At 44.8% G+C, this 20,145-nt stretch overlaps 1 protein-coding gene across 5 annotated transcripts; it reads left to right on the top strand.

Moving 5' to 3' along the window:
* The first annotated feature begins 1,646 nt into the window (after positions 1-1,646).
* On the top strand, positions 1,647-19,116 carry NEU3 (neuraminidase 3). 5 transcript variants are annotated; one of them, XM_070383704.1, is made up of 5 exons: positions 1,647-2,066; positions 3,568-3,616; positions 5,445-5,581; positions 6,509-6,720; positions 13,787-19,116. In XM_070383704.1, exons 3-5 carry the CDS (start codon positions 5,455-5,457, stop codon positions 14,864-14,866), a joined length of 1,419 nt encoding a protein of 472 aa, XP_070239805.1. In that variant the 5' UTR covers positions 1,647-2,066; positions 3,568-3,616; positions 5,445-5,454; the 3' UTR covers positions 14,867-19,116. The 5 variants fall into 5 exon arrangements, with proteins under 5 accessions (XP_070239805.1, XP_070239806.1, XP_070239807.1 ...); XM_070383705.1 differs by lacking the exon at positions 3,568-3,616; XM_070383706.1 differs by lacking the exons at positions 3,568-3,616; positions 5,445-5,581 and having other exon boundaries at positions 1,652-2,066; positions 6,418-6,720.
* The last annotated feature ends 1,029 nt before the right edge of the window (positions 19,117-20,145 follow it).

The following is a 20,145-nucleotide window of genomic DNA, read 5'->3' as shown; positions in this document are numbered from 1 at the left end:
GAATATAAACATCTAAGTCACCATCCTACTTCACCCCATGGGGACAGGGAGCCCTGGGTGCAGAATGGTCGAAAGTGCCGAGAAACTGGCAGAAATCCACAGTGATGTGCAGTGGGCGGGGAGGGCAAAAAAACAAACCAGGGACTGCACTTTTTCACTTTCAGGGTCTTCAGTTCATTTCAGCTCAGTCGTGTCCGACTCTGCGACCCCATGAACCACAGCACGCCAGGCCTCCCTGTTCATCACCAACTGGAGTCCACCCAAACCCATTTCCATTGAGTCAGTGATGCCATCCAACCATCTCATCCTCTGTCGTCCCCTTCTCCTCCTGCCCTCAATCTTTTCACAGCATCAGGGTGTTTTCCAATGAGGCAGCTCTTCGCATCAGGTGGCCAAAGTATTGGAGTTTCAGCTTCAACATCAGTCCTTCCAATGAACACCCAGGACTGATTTCTTTAGGACGGACTGGTTGGATCTCCTTGCAGTCCAAGGGACTCTCAAGAGTCTTCTCCAACACCACAGTTCAAAAGCACCAATTCTTCTGTGCTCAGCTTTCTTTATCAGGGTCTTAAGCGGTCCAATCTCCTAATCTTGATGAGTTTCTTTGGTCCCTTTATTCTTGCTTCAGGTGGTTTCCTGGCTGTTCCACCTTTAATTAATAATAGTTCTGCTGTTTGGAACTCAGGCCATGGAGGCTGGAGTCTTATTTATAGGAAATGGGGGTCAAAAAGACTTTCATGCCTAGAAGCCATATAGGGGCCTGCTCAGCATCAGAAGTACTCAGAGGACCAGGCATAGAGGTGTACTCAGGGCTAACACTGATTTCAGCAATGTAGTAAGGACACACACAGGATCATAAGACTGCAGGCTGAGTCTGAAAAAATCCTTGCATAGGCTTTCTTATGCCCACTCCCTCTCATGAAGGATCACACTAAGCACACTTTACCCAGCATCACAAAAGCAGCATGTGAGCCTAGTCTCTGTCTAGAGAACCTACCCATTAGAAACTTGGAACCCACAGTTTTTATTGGGGTCAGATTACCTGGGCACTCTGCCTGGCATGTTTGAAAATTCCAGACTCTCAGAAAGTAAGCAGGTATTCAGCATAAACCATACTGCGTTCAAACAGTTTGTGCATGGTCTACATTAATTAGACTCTTACTAAAGGAAGAGCTATCCTTTCTTCCCTATTTATTCAATTGTGCACATCTACAAGGACACGTGGGCTTTTAACTTGTTCAGCGGTTGTAATCTACTATCAGTTACTGAAAATATATGTACACGCACGCACACACACACACACACATGTATATAACACATATAAATTTTTATTTTCCTAAGGGTCGGTTGCCCAATGATCTGGACCGCTGGACGTTTTAGTGGCGTCCCCTTTGAGATCCGGAACTTTCTAGCTCGACTCTCAAGTTGTCTAGGGAAGTTTTAGGGTGATGCCTATCAACAGACCGGCAACCAATAGGGGAGGGCGTGGGGAAAACGGACTGAAGACGGAGGTGGGCGGAGTGGAAGGGTGAGGGTCGCAGCCAGGGAGCTGTGTGGCAGTTGGAGACTGAACTTGGGCCTGAGTTGGAGCGGGTGGGGTCGGGTGCTAAGAGAGGGAGGGGCAAGTTCCAAGCCACCGCTGGGCCGGAACTGGGGGCCTGAAAGAGGAGGAATGAACCAGATTGGACCGCTAAGGGACTGGGCGGGGGAAGGAGGGGGCGGGGCCTCGGCTGCACCGCCCCCCCCGAGGGGGCGGGGCTGACTCCAGGCCGCAGCCAACTGCGGGTCCCAACCGCCGGCGGGTTGCGTCTTCTGAGCTTCCTGGACTTCCTTTCCTACCGGTTGTTCTCGGCTTCCCCAATCTGTCAGCCCCGCCGCCAGCCTCTCGATGTCTCTGTCGCCGTGTTTCTTCACTTTTCGTGGTTTGTGTCCGCGTCCGCAGTTTCTCTCCTGCCCTCGTCTCCCGGGCTTGATCATTCTCCAGGGCTTCAGTGTCGGAGACGTGAGTGCTTGACCCAGCGCCCAGATCAGCCCGAGAGAGATGGAGGAGCCGGGGTTCCCTGCAGGTGAGTGTGGCTGGAAGACTGGCTGCTGCTGCTAAGTCGCTTCAGTCGTGTCCGACTCTGTGCGACCCCATAGACGGCAGCCCACCAGGCCCCGCCGTCCCTGGAATTCTCCAGGCAAGAACACTGGAGTGGGTTGCCATTTCCTCCTCCAATGCATGAAAGTGAAAAGGGCCTCCCAAAACGTGAGGCGAAGTGACTGTGCTGACAGGTTCGGCAGCACTCTTTGGATTTAGGAAATCCATTCTATTGGGTCAGAGACACCCCAGTGGGCTAATCTCTCAGACACAGCCAGAAGGTATTCTTGGCTAGCTCTGTTTTTGTTTTCCTTCGACTGAAGCCTAACTTGTTTTGCGATGGAAGGGAACTGAGACTGGGAAAACTCTTACTGGAGAGGGTCTACAGGCTTCATAGAGCCCAGAACTAAAACTTATATGAGTCCTGGGCCTTGGTCCAGGTTTTGTTACTGACTCATTGAGTGGCCTTAGAGGAGTTTATTCCCCTCTGTGGATCTGAGAATCCTATTGTGTACCATGAGAGGAGTTTGGACCATAGGATCTTCAAAGACCTAACATATGATGAGTGCTCCTTAAGTATTAGTTGTTAGGCGTGAATAAAATGGGGAAGTCTCCCTTGGGGCTCACTGGAGGCTGCTTGCTGCACTAGATTAATTGGAGTCTGTGGAATTATGTTATTCTTCAGGTTTGAGAAATAGGTGGCATTATCTCCCTTGCAGGAAGAAACTGAGGCTCAGTGGTAAACTGGATTTGCTAGTAAGTGTCAAAGCCGAGTCAGTCTTAAAGTCCATGTTACACTATACTTCTCAATAAGAGAGCAGGGAAATCTTGATTGAAAGGTGATTATGTGGAGCAGTAGTTAATAATGTTGAGTTTTCTGCTGAAATGAACAACTCCAGTCAGTTCAGTCGTTCAGTCGTGTCCCACTCTTTGCGACCCCATGGACTGCAGGCAAGGCTTTCCTGTCCATCACCAACCCCCGGAGTTTGGTCAAACTCATGTCCATCAAGTCGGTGGCGCCATCCAACCATCTCATCCTGTGTCGTCCCCTTCTCCTCCCGCTTTCAATCTTTTCCAGCATCAGGGTCTTTTCCAATGAGTCAGTTCTTCGCATCAGGTGGCCAAAGTATTGGAATTTCCGCTTCAGCATTAGTCTTTCCAATGAATATTCAGGACTGATTTCCTTTAGGATTGACTGGTTAGATCTCCTTGCAGTCCAAGGGACTCTCAAGAGTCTTCTCCAACACACAGTTCAAAGCACAGTTGAAAAGCAAAAGAACTGTATCTGATTTTTCTCTGTCCCTAGCTCCTGGCACATGGTTTGTGTGAAATAGTTTGGGTATTGATGCCACAGCCACCACGTGTGTGACCATTGCCATCAACATGATCAGCATAGTTAGTAAGCAGTGATAGGGACTCTAATTGTTACAGTGATAGCAAAACCATAAATTGTGAAGACTTCTGAATTTATACTTTTACTTACATAGTGCCTTAAAGTTTATGAAGCACTTTTGAGTGGTTCTTCAGTCATCTTAGGTAAGTATTATTTCATCCACATTTTATAAGCAAGGAATCCAAGACCTGGGTTAAGTGACTAGTGCAAGGTCACATAGTAAGAACTTGTGCTTCTCCTTACGAGTTCTATCCACTCCCTGTCCCTATCCACTCCCTGTCCCTTTCGTTTTTTCCTGGTCCTCCCTGCCCATTCCTATGCTTGTTCTGTGCTTTATTCTTGTCACCCAGACACATTCTGTTTTGATGTTGACCAATAGTCTTGTGTTGGCTGATGATTAATAGTGTTGATATTATCTCAGGCTGATGATTAATAGTGTTGATATTAACTCATATCCTTACAAGAATTTAAAATACGACCTCTCCCAGAGGGGCAGAGGGGTTTAAATACTTTAAAGAAGGGTAGTTGTAATTGTGGTGGTTGTCTTCATCCTCCTCCTCCACAGGTTTTGAGGAGTAACACTAGAATATGTAGTGATTGACAGTCCAAAAATAACAGCTGTCATATATTGAGCTCATTACTGTGTCATGGGCCCTGTAACAGCCATTTACACTTTTTACCTCAATTCTTTCAGCCATTCTACTGAATTTTATAAACTAGGGTCCAGCAGTTAAATTACATGCCCAAGTTCATGTAGTCCTGGCTTGGCCCAAACCTTGTTTTCTAAACCATTACACAGCCTGACTCTCTGGCAGGAGAGCCTGAATTAAGAGAGAGGTGTGCTCAAGTATGGTGTGAGGAAGACAGTTGAGAACCCAGAATTGGAGTGAGGGGAAGTTTTTCTTCTGGACTTAGGAGGCCACCTCCCCATCCTTTTGGATAGTGAGCTGTGATTCTTTCTCACTTGAGGTTAGAAACCAGTGAAATGAATTATTCACATGCTGAGTGAATTCACATGCTAAATAAATCACTTATATGCTGTGAAAGACAAACTTGTCTTGACTGACACTAGGAACCTGTAGCCCAAAGCAGTGCAACTTTCCCCTTCAGTTCATTGTCCAGAAGGCTACCTGAAAGAGTGGTCTGAAATATGTACTTGATCTTGGCATTCATCTGCCAAAACCTGTTGAGTGGCTCCCTACCCATGGGATAAACAGCTTAATAAGGTATCGAAGCCTCCCAGGATTTGCCCTCGCCCGACCCCTTCAGTGCCATCTTCGTTCACAGCTTTTGCACTTCACTGTAGTCATACTGGATTACTCTGAATCCCCACAGCTCATAGTGTGCTTCTGCGATCTTTAGGCTTTTCATATCCATTCCCTCTCCTCTTCTCCTTTTTACCCTTCAGTTGGTTAACCCACTGTTCAGCCTTTAAGATCCAACTCACCCATTCATTCAAACATTCAACGAACATTTGTTAAGCCTGTGAATTACCAGGCAGGGTTTTAGGTTTAGAGGTATAGCAGTGAATAAAACAGACATGTACATGCCCTTTATGGAACTTCTATTCTGTAGGGCATATTAAATAAGTATAACATATGGGTGATGGTAGGTGGCATGGAGAACAGAGCAGGGAAGGGGGATAGAGAGGGACAAGAGAGTTGTCAGGGAAGGCCTCACTGATTGGACGATGTCTGAATAGAGCTGAAGAAGGTGAGGAAGTAAGGTATCTGAATGCCTCAGGCCCAGAGCATAAGGATATGAAACAGGGGATCACTTAACTTATTAGCTTTTCAAAACTCCACTGCTGCCTTGATCTGGACAGTTGCTTTTTTTCTGTTTTCCTGCACGCTCTCATGTTGACCTCTTAAAGTAGAAATTACTACATGATATTGTAATTGTCAATGTATATATGTCTGTCCCCTCACCTGGATGTGGGCAGGGACCTCTGATCCCTTTCTGTCTCCTCAGCACCTACCTGATGGCTTTAATTCCAGTGGGCACTCAGAAATATTTATTAAATAAACGAAGAAGGCCTTGTGGGTCTCATTCTTACAGCCTGATTATTTTTACAAATGATTTGGAAGACAAGGCTTGGACAACAAATGGTGAGAGGAAAAATCATTCTAAGCTTGATTCTATCTGTCTGGCTTCCCTTTGTGGGCCTCTGAGAAGTTGAATACCTGAGAAATGTACCTAGAGATTTCCATTTTAAGCATTATAGCAAGCCAGCTAACCTGTAAAGTAAATGATGGATAAGTATAACAAAGCCTTTTATAGTTGAATTTCCAAGAAAGTAAGAGAAATCCCCAGGGGCCTAAAAACCAAGAGTAAACTGAAAACTGGAGAAGTTAGCCCCTTTACGTGACCTCAGCTGCCCTAGATGTTTGCTGGTCTCGCTTACCTCAAAGCTTGGGCTTTAATATACCTGCTATTGCAGTGAATGAAACCATAGGCCCACCTGTGTTAGACTCTGGTTGGAACTGAGATCCCTGCATGAAGCCAGATACCTTGAAAATCTATATCCTCTGATTGAGTGGAGTAGGAAAAAGAAATCTTACTACTGACAGAGATGACAAAGAAGATTGCTTCTTATTCTAGGCTCCAAGAGAAGGGAAAAGTTTGCCCGGAGAATTCTGAACCAGAGGCATTCTCTCGTATGGATTTGGGTTTATATTTATATTTCCTGAATTGCCTAAAAACTCCAAGCCAGGAAATTGACTATTAGGAACCATCCGGGCTGGTAATACCTCTGAATGCTTGGCAGAAGCACATACAGAATCTCTCTGGAGAGACACTTGACACAGGCTACACAGGATTCCCACAGAGCCTGGAATATAGACTTGTTATATGAGAATGCATATTGCTTGCTTTGTGCTATTGAGATCATGATGTTACTTTTGTATATAAAAAATAAATGTTTGGGTACATCTTTGCCTCCCAGTGACCTCCAGAAGTGAAATGATAGAGCAGAACTTGTGTCCCAGCGAGCCTTTGGATGTGGACACACACTGAGCTCCCTCCTATCCTTGCAGAGGTCATGGAAGAAGTGACATCATGCTCCTTCAGCAGCCCTCTGTTCCAGCAGGAGGACAAGAGAGGGGTCACCTACCGGATCCCAGCCCTGATCTACGTGCCCCCTGCCCACACCTTCCTGGCCTTTGCAGAGAAGCGCTCCTCGAGCAAGGATGAGGATGCTCTCCACCTGGTGCTGAGGCGAGGATTAAGGACTGGGCAATCAGTACAGGTGACTCCTTATCCCAGATCTGAGCCTGGGTCTCATTTTCTGCATTGCTCACAGCATGTCACAGTCTGTGCCCTTTTCATCAGTGCAGGAAAAGCCTTGTGTCTGAGCTGAGGAGGGGGGAAAAAAAGCAGTAAAAGCAATGCTTTCCCTTATTGAATACTTACTGTTTGCCAGAGGCACATTGAAATTCACAGCCACTCTGTGACATAGGAACTGTTGTCAGTCACATTTTATAGATGAGGATACTGAGGCTCAGAGTGATTGCTATTTGCTCAGGGTCAAACAGCTATAAAAAAGCAGTAAAAACAAGCTTCAAACCCAGTCTCTGAATAGAGGCCTCCATGATTTGTGTATTCAGTTCAACCAACATGTGGTGTGCTTTTCATTCACATTCTCTTTTATTCTCATAAGTCACTGAAAGCAGTAAGCATTGTTAGTCCAGTTTTGCTGATGAGGCATCCTGGTGCTCCAACAGGTAGGTAGCTTGTTCAGGACCACAGCTAGCGAAAGACACGGGGGAGGAAAACAACATCTGTATTCTCCCCCCTCTTCCCTTTGCTTGTCTTCCTCCATGCTTTATGTGCTGCTGCTGCTGCTGCTGCTAAGTCGCTTCAGTCGTGTCTGACTGTGCGACCCCATAGACAGCAGCCCACCAGGCTCCTCCGTCCCTGGGATTCTCCAGGCAAGAACACTGGAGTGGGTTGCCATTTCCTTCTCCAGTGCATGAAAGTGAAAAGTGAAAGTGAAGTTGCTCAGTCGTGTCTGACTCTTAGCGACCCCATGGACTGTAGCCCGCCAGGCTCCTCCATCCGTGGGATTTTCCAGGCAAGAGTACTGGAGTGGGGTGCCATTGCCTTCTCTGTGCTTTATGTGAGGTACATATTATTATCCCCATTTTATAAGAAGGAAAGTGACTTGCCTTAGGCACATACTTAATAAATGGAGAACTGGGGTTAGTGCCCTTGTCCGTAGGTAGCACATTTTTACTGTGTTTTTAATGGGGAGAGAATAGTTACTGCCCTTGGGGCTGTGAACTACAGGGTTAGTTTAGAACCCAATTTTGTTATTGTTGACTTTTATCTCTCAGAGATGGCTGAAGTGAGGATCAAGTGAGACAGTGAATTTGAAAAATACACACATAATCATACATACATACATTTTTTATGAGTTATTTTAATCTGCTTAACCTGCACTGCTTTTTCTGCTCTCAGAAGTCTCACCTTTAAAACTTCATGTCGTTAGGGATGCTTTGCTTTGCTGTTATAGTGCAAATGCTGTTCTGCTGAAGGTGGACCTTACAAGCAAGCCCTGGCTGCTTTTAATGCCTTACTCACATTTCCCCTTGGGGAAGTTTTTTACTTTAGGGACTTTCCATCCCCTGCTCTTATACCTTATCATGTGTCTTTCTTATGGCCTCCCAGGGTTGAACCTCTGCTTATATCACTGGTGCCTTTCAGCCCAACTTGAAGTTCTAGCTCTTTTGTTTCCTCCAGGACAGGCAGTACCTGTGGTTTCTGTTGCTCTGCTTTTTGCCACAGACAGTTGGGCAGTTAAGTTTTTTTTATCAGACCATACCTGTTACATAACCTCACTATCCAGTAGTCACATCCAGTCACAAACGTGTCCACTGTAACTCATTCTCTCTTCACTTTATTTTATTCACATTCATTCTCTCATTTACTTAATTGTAGAATCTTAAAATGGGAAGAATTATCAGCCCAGCTTCTTTCCCAATATAGAAATCTTCTGTATTCCATTGGTTGCTACTAATAGCTTAGTGGTTAAGAGCATGGCTTTGGAGTCAGGCAAGACCTATCATTTATTGACTGTGATCGTGAATACTTGACTCTTCTGTTTCATTGTCTGTGAAATATAATTAATAATAGCAGTTCCATAGTAGGAACTCAACATTAGTCATCTTCTATTAAGGATCTACTTACACAACTCCTCAAATTAGAAACTTAATCATGTGGCAACTGTTAACTTATTTTTTGAAATGAGATCCTCTGTACTTGTCTGTAATTGCCTGTTGTTGTTATGCCTTATGGGGAAGTCCATCTGTACATTATAAAGTCCCTTTTGTGGAGAAGTGCTCTTTGGTGTATCTGAAAGCAGTATCCACACCCTCCAGGTCTTCTATCTTTTAGCAGCTCCTTAGGCCACAGTCTTGATTTGATTTTTTGTCCTTTGAAAACTGATTACAGTCCTTGGGACCTGGTGTGGAAGATCAGTGTATTTTTGCAAAGTATGGTACTCATAACTGAACTTATGACCCCAAGGATAGATTGACCAGCTCAGCAGTGAAGTGGCTATCCCATCTGGTATCCTTTTAATGCAGCCTACAGTAAAAAAAGTAGCATTTATTTTTTGATAGCTGCTTAAATGTTAAATAGATGGTCAGCTAAACCCTTCAAAAACTTTTCGGATTTTTTTGTTCTTTTAAAAACATTTTAAATTATGGTAATATGCACCTAATGTAATACTTTCCATCATAATCATTTTTCATTTGGCCATACAGGGTCTTAGTTGTGGCAGCTGGCATCTTTAGCTGCAACATGCGAACTACTAGTTGTGGTACATGGGATCTAGTTCCCTGACCAGGGATCAAACCCAGGACCCCTGCTTTGGGAGCTAGGAGTCTTGGCCACTGGACCACCAGGGAAATCCCTCTGTCATAACCATTTTAAGTATACATTGCGGTGTTGTTAACTGTATTACATTATTTGTCTCTAGAATTTATTCATTAGTGCATAATTGTAACTGTATACTCACTGAACAACAACTAATTTCCCCCTCCCCAATCCCCTAGAGATTAATACTGTACTTTGTGAGTTTGTTTACTTTAGACGTTTCATGTAAGTGGAATCAAGCAATATTTTGTCTTTCTGTGATTGGCTTATTTCACAGGATAATATCCTCAAGGTTCATCCATGTTGTAGAATATGTCAGGATTTCTTTTTAAAGGCTGAATAATAATCTATTGTATGTTAATTTATTATTTCATTTATCCAGTTTGTTTAGCCATTCATCCCTTTTGTCCACTCATCGGCTAGTGGACACTTGAGTTGCTCCCACCTTTTGGTTATTGTGAATAATGCTGCTATGGAATAAGGAGGTGCATGTAAATGTCTCTTCAAGACTGTTTTTTCTATTAGTTTTTGTACAGACCTAGAAGTTGAATTGCTGAGTTATGTGGTTGTTGTTGTTCAGTCACTCAGTCGTGTACAACTCTTTGTGACCCATGGACTGCTGCATGCCAGGCTTCCCTGTCCTTCACTATCTCCTAGAGTTTGCTCAAACTCATGTCCATTGAGTTGATGATGCCATCCATTCATCTCATCCTCTGTCACCCCCTTCTCCTCCAGCCTTCAGTCTTTCTCAGCATCAGGGTCTTTTCCAGTGAGTTGGCTGTTCGCATCAGGTGGGCAAAGTATTGGAGCTTCAGCATCAGTCCTTCCAATGAATATTTAGGATTGATTTGCTTTAGGATTGACTGGTTTGATCTCCTTGCTACCCAAGGGACTCTCAAGTGTTTTATCCAGCACCACAGTTCAAAAGCATCAATTCCTCAGTGCTCAGCCTTCTTTATGGTCCAACTGTGACATCCATATATGACTATTGGAAAAACCATAGCTTTGACTAAACAGACAATCCTTATCCATCAGAGGGCAGACAGAATGAAAACCACAGTCACAGAAAACTAATCAAACTGATCACATGGACCACAGCCTTGTCTAACTCAATGAAACTATGAGCCATGCCATGTAGGGCTACCCAAGATGGATGGGTCATGGTGGAGAGTTCTGACAAAACGTGGTCCACTGGAGAAGGAAATGGCAAACCACTTCAGTATTCTTGCCTTGAGAACCCTATGAACAATATGAAAAGGCAAAAAGATATGACACTGAAAGACGAACTCCCTAGGTCAGTAGCTGCCCAATATGCTATTGGAGAAGAGTAGAGAAATAACTCCAGAAAGAATGAAGAGGCTGAGCCAAAGCAAAAGCAATGCCCAGTTGTGGACGTGACTGGTGATGGAAATAAAGTCTGATGCTGTAAAGAACAGTATTGCATAGGAACCTGGAATGTTAGGTCCATGAATCAAGGTAAATTGGAAGTGGTCAAACAGGAGGTAGCAAGAATGAATGTCGACATTTTAGGAATCAGTGAACTAAAATGGACTGGAATGGGCAAATTCAGATGACCATTATATCTACCAGTGTGGGCAAGAATCCCTTCGAGGAAATGGAGTAGCCCTCAGAGTCACAAAAGAGTCCAAAATGCATTACTTGGGTGCAGTCTCAAAAATGACAGAATGATCTTTGTTTGTTTCCAAGGCAAACCATTCAGTATCACAATAATCCAAGTCTGTGCCCTCACCACTAATGCCAAAGAAGCTGAAGTTGAATGGTTCTATGAAGACCTACAAGACTTTCTAGAACTAACACCCAAAAAAGATGTCCTTTCCATCATAGGGGACTGGAATGCAAAAGTAAAGATACAATCAAGAGATATCTGGAGTAACAGGCAAGTTTGGCCTTGGAGTACAAGATGAAGCAGGGCAAAGACTAACAGAGTTTTGCCAAGAGAACACACTGGTCATAACAAACACCCTCTGCCAACAACATAAGAGATGACTCTACACATGGACATCACCAGATGGTCAATACTGAAATCAGATTGATTATATTCTTTGCAGCCAAAGATGGAGAAACTCTATACAGTCAGCAAAAACAAGAACAGGACTGACTGTGGCATAGATCATGAACTCCTTATTGCCAAATTTAGACTTAAGGAAAGTAGGGAAAGTCACTACATCATTCAGGTATGACCTAAATCAAATCCCTTATGATTATACAGTGGAAGTGACAAATAGATTCAAGGGATTAGATCTGATAAAGTGCCTGAAGAACTATGGATGGAGTTTGTGACATTGTACAGGAGGCAGTGATCACCACCATCCCCAAGAAAAAGAAATGCAAAAAGGCAAATGGTTGTCTGAGGAGGCCTTACAAATAGCTGAGAAAGGAGAAGCGAAAGGCAAAGGAGAAGAGGAAAGATATACCCATCTGAATGCAGAGGTCCAAAGAATAGCAAGGAAAGATAAGAAAGCCTTCCTCAGCGATCAGTGCAAAGAAATAGAGGAAAACAATAGAATGGGAAAGACTACAGATCTCTTCAAGAAAATTCGAGATACCAAGGGAACATTTCATGCAAAGATGGGCACAGTAAAGGACAGAAATGGTATGGACCTAACAGAAGCAGAAGATGTTAAGAAGAGGTGGCAAGAATACACAGAAGAACTGTACAAAAAAGATCTTCATGACCCAGATAACCACAATGGTGTGATAACTCATCTAGAGCCAGACAACTTGGAATGTGAAGTCAAGTGGGCCTTACGAAGCATCACTACAAAGCTGGTGGAGGTGATGGAATTCCAGCTAAGGTATTTCAAATCCTAAAAGAGGATGCTGTGAGAGTGCTGCACTCAATATGCCAGCAAATTTGGAAAACTCAGCAGTGGCCACAGGACTGGAAATGGTCAGTTTTCATTCCAATCCGAAAGAAAGGCAATGCTAAGGAATGTTCAAACTACCGCAAATTGCACTCATCTCACACACTAGCAAAGTACTGCTCAAAATTCTCCAAGCCAGGCATCAATAGTATGTGAACCATGAACTTCCAGATGTTCAAGCTGGATCTAGAAAAGGCAGAGGAACCAGAGATCAAATTGCCAACATCCGTTGGATCATCAAAAAATCAAGAGAATGCCAGAAAAACATCCACTTCTGCTTTATTGATTACGCCAAAGCCTTTGTGTACATCAGAACAAGCTGTGGAAAATTCTTCAAGAGATGGGAATACAGACCACCTTACCTGCCTCCTATGGGTCAGGAAGCAACAGTTAGAACCAGACATGGAAGGACAGACTGGTTTCAGATTGAGAAAGGAGTACGTCACGGCTGTATATTGTCACCCTGCTTATTTAACTTATATGCAGAGTACATCATGCAAAGTGCCAGGCTGGATGAAGCACAAGTTGGAATCAGGATTGCCGGGAGAAATATCAGTTTCAGATACGCAGATGATACCACCCTTATGGCAGAAAGTGAAGAGGAACTAAAGAGCCTCTTGATGAAAATGAGAGAGGAGAGTGAAAAAGCTGGCTTCAAGCTCAGCATTCAAAAAACTAAGATCATGGCATCTGGTCCTCCCATCACTTCATGGCAAATAGATGGAAAACAATGGAAACAGTGACAGACTTTATTTTCTTGGAATCAGATGGTGACTGAAGCATTGAAATTAAGAGGTGTTTGCTCCGTGCATAGAGGAGCTTAGAAGAAAAGCTATGACAAACCAAGACAGCCTATTAAAAAGCAGAGACATTGCTTTGCTGACGTATGGTTTTTCTAGTAGTTACTGTATGGATGTGAGAGCTGGACCATAAAGAAGGCTGAGCAGTGAAGAATTGATGCTTTTGAACTGTAGTGTTGGAGAAGACTCTTGAGAGTCTGTTGGACTGCGAGGAGATCAAACTAGTCAATTCTAAAGGAAATCAGTCCTGAATATTCATTGGAAGGACTGATGTTGAAGCTGAAACTCAATACTTTGGCCACCTGATATGAAGATCTGACTCACTGGAAAAGACCCTGATGCTGGAAAAGATGGAAGATAAGAGGAGGGGGCAACAGAGGATGAGATGGTTGGATGGCATCACTGACTCCATAGACGGGTTTGAGCAAGGTCTGTGAGTTGGTAATGGACAGGGAAGCCTGGCATGCTACAGTCCGTGGGATTGCAAAGAGTTGGATACGACTGAGTGACTGAACTGAACTGAACTGAGAAGTACTAATGCTTTTGAACTAAACTGAGAAGTACTAATGCTTTTGAACTGAACTGAGAAGTACTAATGCTTTTGAACTGAACTGAGAAGTACTAATGCTTTTGAACTGAACTGAGAAGTACTAATGCTTTTGAACTGAACTGAGAAGTACTCATGCTTTTAATGAGCCTCATGTCTCCCTATGAGTCTTTCACTCCTGCTTTCTCCCTTCCCCTCATCTAGTGGGAACCCCTGAAGTCCCTGATGAAAGCCACGTTACCTGGACACCGGACCATGAACCCCTGTCCTGTGTGGGAGCGGAAGAGTGGCTACGTGTACCTGTTCTTCATCTGTGTGCAAGGCCATGTCACCGAGCGTCAACAGATTATGTCAGGCAGGAACGCTGCACGCCTCTGCTTCATATGCAGCCAGGATGCTGGCTATTCATGGAGTGATGTGAGGGACCTGACTGAGGAGGTCATTGGCCCAGAGGTGACACACTGGGCCACTTTTGCTGTGGGGCCAGGTCATGGCATCCAGCTGCAGTCGGGGAGGCTCATCATCCCTGCATATGCCTACTACATCCCGTTCTGGTTCTTTTGCTTTCGGCTGCCATATAGAGCTAGGCCTCATTCCCTGATGATCTATAGCGATGACCTAGGAGCCACATGGCACCATGGCAGGCTTATCAAGCCCATGGTGACAGTGGAATGTGAAGTGGCAGAGGTGATCGGGAAGGCCGGCCACCCTGTGCTGTATTGCAGTGCCCGGACACCAAACAGGCACCGGGCAGAGGCCCTCAGCATTGACCATGGTGAATGCTTTCAGAAACCAGTCCTGAGCCATCAGCTCTGTGAGCCCCCTCATGGCTGTCAAGGCAGTGTGGTGAGTTTCTGTCCCCTGGAGATCCCAGGTGGATGCCAGAATCTTGCTGGCGAAGATGCACCTGCCATTCAGCAGAGTCCTCTGCTGTGCAGCTCAGTGAGACCAGAGCCGGAAGCTGGAACCCTGTCAGAATCATGGCTCTTGTACTCACACCCAACCAATAAGAAACGGAGGGTCGACCTAGGCATCTACCTCAACCAGAGCCCCTTGGAGGCTGCCTGCTGGTCCCGCCCCTGGATCTTGCACTGCGGGCCCTGTGGGTACTCTGATTTGGCTGCTCTGGAGAATGAGGGCTTGTTTGGGTGTTTGTTTGAATGTGGGACCAAGCAGGAGTGTGAGCAGATTGCCTTCCGCCTGTTTACAGACCGAGAGATCCTGAGCCACGTGCAAGGGGACTGCTCCACCCCTGGTATGAACTCTGAGCCAAGTAAAAAGTAATTCGCTTAGGACCCAACTTTGCATAGAAGGCTACCGTAGAAGGCAATCACAGCCAGGACAGTGGAGGCCAGGATAACAGAGGTTACTGAAGTCTGCAGAGAAACAAAACACCTAATATTCTGCTCCCTACCTGTTTTTACTTCTCATTCTCCAGAGAACAAAATGAACATCTTGCCGTAGCTACTGCATTCAAAAGAGCACTGAACGGTGAGCTGAGAGACTATGATGTCATCTTGGCTCTTCCACTGGCTTGCTTTGGGACCTTGGACATGTCACCTGTACTCTCTGGGCCTCAGGTCTCCATCTGTAAAAGGAGAGGGTCGGGTCTCTGATTTCTCTTCTTCCCATCCCTAGGAAAGGCAGTGTGCCTGCATGCTCCCTGATCAGCAAGTCCTGGCTGTATGTAGGACTCTTATCTCAAAGGCAGGCTCAGCTTTTCAAATGACTTGCCACTCATCCAAGTATAAGGTTACAAGCAGGTGTCATAGCACAAAGGAAGATGTAGGTGGCCTGTTTTGTTTTTAATAACAAAAGCACTTACATCCTTCTGATCATGCACGAAGCTCTACAGACTCACTGTTCTAGAGGAATCGGGCCAAGCAGCAGAATTATAGGTCACTTACCTTCTCCAGCTTTACAGCTCTGCTCCACCTTTCCTTCCTTGTCCAGAAAGCATTACCTCTGAAGGAGAAAATGAAATGCTCAATGTCAGTGATCTTCAATAATGGTACTTAATGTTTCTGCTGGCATGACTCCTATGAGAGATGAACTTGAAGTTCATTTATTAGGATAGTTATTGATGAGAAATGAACATGGGTTAGGACTTCAAAGCATCGGACAAAACTTTCTGCTATTGCTGCTCTCAAGGAGTTCACAGTTTAGGGGGCTAGAAGAGGGATAAAATTGAAGAAAATAAATGTAGCTGGGGGATAGTTTATAGATGTTGGGCTCTAAGTGGGAGTGATAGTAGCTGCTGATGGTATTATTTTAATTGTATCTTAATTGTGCCTGGAGTCATCTGCCCCAGAACTTGTCCAAGCTGCTGTTTGTTTTTCTCAGAATGTTGTCTTCACTCAGCCTTCTTTAACGGAGACAGTCATCACCATTCAGAAGGTCTCTGGACTCAAAAACCTCTGAATCAAGCATATTTGTTCGGACCTACTGAAATTTGGACCATCTCTACTATTAGTGAAGTGTAGAGATGCTTCTTTATCTAATAGATTTGGGATAAACTTTGACATTGCTGGTTCTCAGATGATAGCAGATGGTTGCTCTTATTTTAGATCATTTCCTCCATAAGCCTTTTACTGTGACAGATACTCTTATTGTGAGAGATACCTTTTTTGTCCCTATTTTTGGAGGATAATGCCTTAAACAGGCAGCAGGTAAATATATTTGGTGCTGAGTAATGACCCTGGAGAGTAAGTCGTTGTCGTGGAACACAGCCTAGAAAGTTGGGGGATGCAGTTGTACCAGTCAGATGACAAAGAGTCCTATAGGATGAAAGTAGAGATTAACTTCACCTACTTTAGCATATGGGTTAAGCCCAGGGCTTAGAGGGGCTTTTAAAAATCCCCTTAACCTCTCATACATTTGCTGAAGTTAATACACAGTTATGATCATTCACTCACTCATTTATACATTTATCTAAATGTTTCCATAATTGAGTACCTGTGCATAATGTGAGGTACTTTCTAATTGCCAATCCCTGCTTGAAAATTGCTTGTGGCTCCTCATTGCCTACTAAAGGGTGTTTACATTTAGCCTGGCATGTAGGACCTTCAGTTGTTGGTTGAAATAATGAATACTCCTCTCTTCTTCTCTATATGAAGCTGCTGTCAGAGAAGACCTCGGTCGCTTTGGCAAGTGGCAGGGGCTGCAATTTCAGAGTGGGCAGCGTCGGTGGTACAGGGAGGAACTGGGGAGGGGAGGATTGAAAGGGCAGCCCCTCCTGACTGTAGAAACTCCTTGTTCAGCAAAGCTTTCCTGAGCACCATACCCCAAATTGACAGGAGTAGAGAAGATGGCTAGGTTCTAAAACCAGAGTTAAAGGATGGAGAAAATGAGAATACAAGGTTCTTTGGGACCATCCAAGAAGGGAGTCAAGGAACGGAGCTCAGCCACATGCCAGGGTGGACCCCAGATGCCTAGTCCTCTTGGGAAGTCTCATCCATCTTTAAAGTGCCCTCCCCTTTCTCCTTCCCCTTGGCTTCAGGTTTGCATCTCCTCGGTGACTAGCAATGAAATTCTTCAATAGGTGAAGGGGGTCTGAGCATATTTCAGTAATATCAGGAAAAGAGGGTTGGGCACAGGGGTAATCCACAATGAGGATTAGAGAACAGAACAGAGGGGTGATGGCAGTTGTGAAGGAAAAGCACAGCAGGGAGGAGTACTGACACCTTTAGGGAGGGGGAAAAAGGGGTACACACAGGAAGCCCAGGCTGGAGAGATGGTGTAGGTGGTGGCTGCTGTGAAGAAGAAATGACAACAGGCCAGAGCTGTTCCACAACATGTGTGGGAGGGAAAGAAGCCTGCACAGGTGGAGCTGCAGACAAGTTTTAACCCAACCCTGTAACTTGAAGCTTGTCTCTGTGCCAGGTGACCATCCAAAACAGCTGTAGTGTCAGTTACCCAAGGTCTTGAGGGCCCTGGGACCTATACCATGATACTGTCTCCTAACTGAACCGATTTCAGCCACAGTTGGGTTGGGAGAATGGGAAAGATAGAGCAGGTGAAGGCAGCTGTGAAGAAAAGAGAAAAGCAGACTAGGTGCCATGAAGAGAGGACTGGCTAGGCTGTGATCTTTGGCCTGAGAGGCTCTCCCCCATCCTTGGCTCCTCGGGATTGACCCATCGAGCACAGATGACCCACCACCGGAACTGCAGGAAGGCGCAGTAGGCCCCTCTGTCTGCTGGTGTACACCCAGACTAGCCTCCCACTTGCTCAGCCTGCCGGTCCTGCTCACGCTCCCTGCCTCCTGCTTTATTCAGTCTAGGCTCCTAACCTTTACCTTCTGTGTGTGTGTGTTAGTGCTCAGTCACATTCGACTCTTTGTGACCCCAGAGACTATAACCTACAAGGCTCCTCTGTCTGTGGAATTCTCCAGGCAGGAATACTGGAATGGGTTGCCATTCCCTTCTCCAGGGGATCTTTCCAACCCAGGGATCTAACCCAGGTCTCCTGCCTTGCAAGCAGATTGTTGACTGTCTCAGCTACAAGGGAAGCCCTAACCTTTACCTTGGGCCCTTGTTATTTGGACCTGTTTCTCCTGGTCACCAGTCTCCCCTCATATATCCACAGGTTGTCATGCAGCCACATCCACAGATAAACAGCCTTACCCCCTCCCTGTTGGGTAGCCCGAGGGACGCATGGAAGTTGGCCCACAGCTGCACAGCCCCCCGCCCAAGGCAGTAGGATCCATTCCTTCCATGTTGGCCAACTGAGGCTGTTCAGTCTTCTCTAAGAAGCTGTGAGTTTTCCCCACTGTATCATCCAGCAGCTATCATGTCATCCTTCCTGCGCTGCCGGAGCACACGGCATGGGCCTCTCTTTGGTCCTTGGCACAGGCTGCCCATAGGCCTCCTCCAGGCTGTGAATGCCTTGAGGACCAAGTTTGTCTGCTTCCTTTCTGCATCCTTTTTACCTTGAATCATGACTTATTTTTGTGATATATTGCTAGCATATTCTGAATTCCCTGATGGTAAGGACTGTGTCTGATTCCTCGCTTTGTCCTCTGCACCCAGCACAGGGCCTGGCACAGAATAGGCAGCAGTAAAGTTGTGCTGAATGAACAAAGGAGTCAAAGACTCTTGGACTTCTGGGAGCCAATTGAGAGGCCAGGGCACATTTCCCCACAGGAGGAGCATGTTGTGTCCCTCTGTGGCTGATGTGCTCAGCCTGCTGAACACGTACCCTAAATGAATCTCTGTTGGGGCTACACCCAGGCCAGTCACAGCCCTTCCTTGGAATGAGCTGCTCTCTGGCTTGAGCATGTTCCTACCTGGATGTCACAGCATCCCAGCCCAAGTCTAAAGCCAAGCCTTGACTTGGGGTTCGTATTTCACTGGCATTTCCCCTTTGTCCCTAATTGGATTTTCTCTAACTGCCACTCCTCCAGGGAGATGCTGGGGCTCAGTGTTTTCCAGTGTGCCTTGCTCTGTGTTACCACATGCCAGGAATGCTCTCTCTACTGTTTAAGAACTGCTGTGACTCTTTGAAACAAGGAAGAAGAATAAAGAGCTTAATTCTGAGGGCTACTGTTTTTGACTTTTGTTGTATTAAGGTGATTATCATCCTAATACATCTATCTAGTTTGTAGCCAACTTCTCTCAAAAACTGGGTTTTGAGGCACTTTCTTGCATTCTGTAAGAACTTTTACTTTCAGAAATCCTTACTAATAATAATCCTTTGCACTTTAACACATTGTCCTTTGAATATAGTTACCTACTGAGGAAAGCAGGGCAGAGATTAATATAACTGTTTGGTTGTGTATTACATGCCAGCTATTAAGTGTAGAAACTGGGGTGTACCAAATCAGCCCTGTCTGACACCAGCCCCATTGCTGTAATTACACATCTTTTTCTATTTTGAAAGTAACCTTGAGGTTATTCTCAAATTGCTGCTGGAGAGGCCACAAATATTTAGTGAAGTGGGGTGACAGCTTTAACTTATGATTTTTACTTGACTGTTCCATTGAAATGGTCATTGCACTGGCTGAATTTCACCAGATATTTCTGTATGTCAATCTGCTTTCTTAAATTGGTGGTTGGAAAACTTTTAAATGGGCCTTTCATCATATAGTCATATAAAGATGAAAGAATAAATGAAGTTCAGAGAACTTCTAATTTACTTCTTAAAATTGAATTACAAAAATTGTTTATATAATCATTTGAAAAATCTGGTGATCTGTTTTATTTTTGTGTGTTCTGTTAGATTGCTTAATGTCTGAAGGACCTCTGGGCTTGAGAGGAACGTGCACTACTGTATAAACTTTAGTGCTCAATTTATTAAACTCTTATTCAGTAAAACATTGAAAACCTCTTGAATATTTAAACAATGGCAAATTTGATTAAACTGGCTTAAACATAAATGCCAGTTACAAATTTAGTATAGCTGATCCTTTTTGGATATTTCAAATAGTAGATAAAGCATAAATCCAAACAGTATAAAACATATCCTTACACCAAAACAGCACAAGAGAGCTGATGCCATGGTTTTAATTTTGTTCCATATTGTTACTACGCCTTTTGGGAATTCTAACTTTCAAACCTCTCTAGATT

Source organism: Bos mutus, chromosome 15 (genome assembly GCF_027580195.1).
Source record: "Bos mutus isolate GX-2022 chromosome 15, NWIPB_WYAK_1.1, whole genome shotgun sequence".
In the NCBI taxonomy this organism is placed as follows: Eukaryota; Metazoa; Chordata; class Mammalia; order Artiodactyla; family Bovidae; genus Bos; species Bos mutus.
Note: the sequence above shows the minus strand (reverse complement) of the source record. Positions and strands in the feature narration are given on the sequence as shown.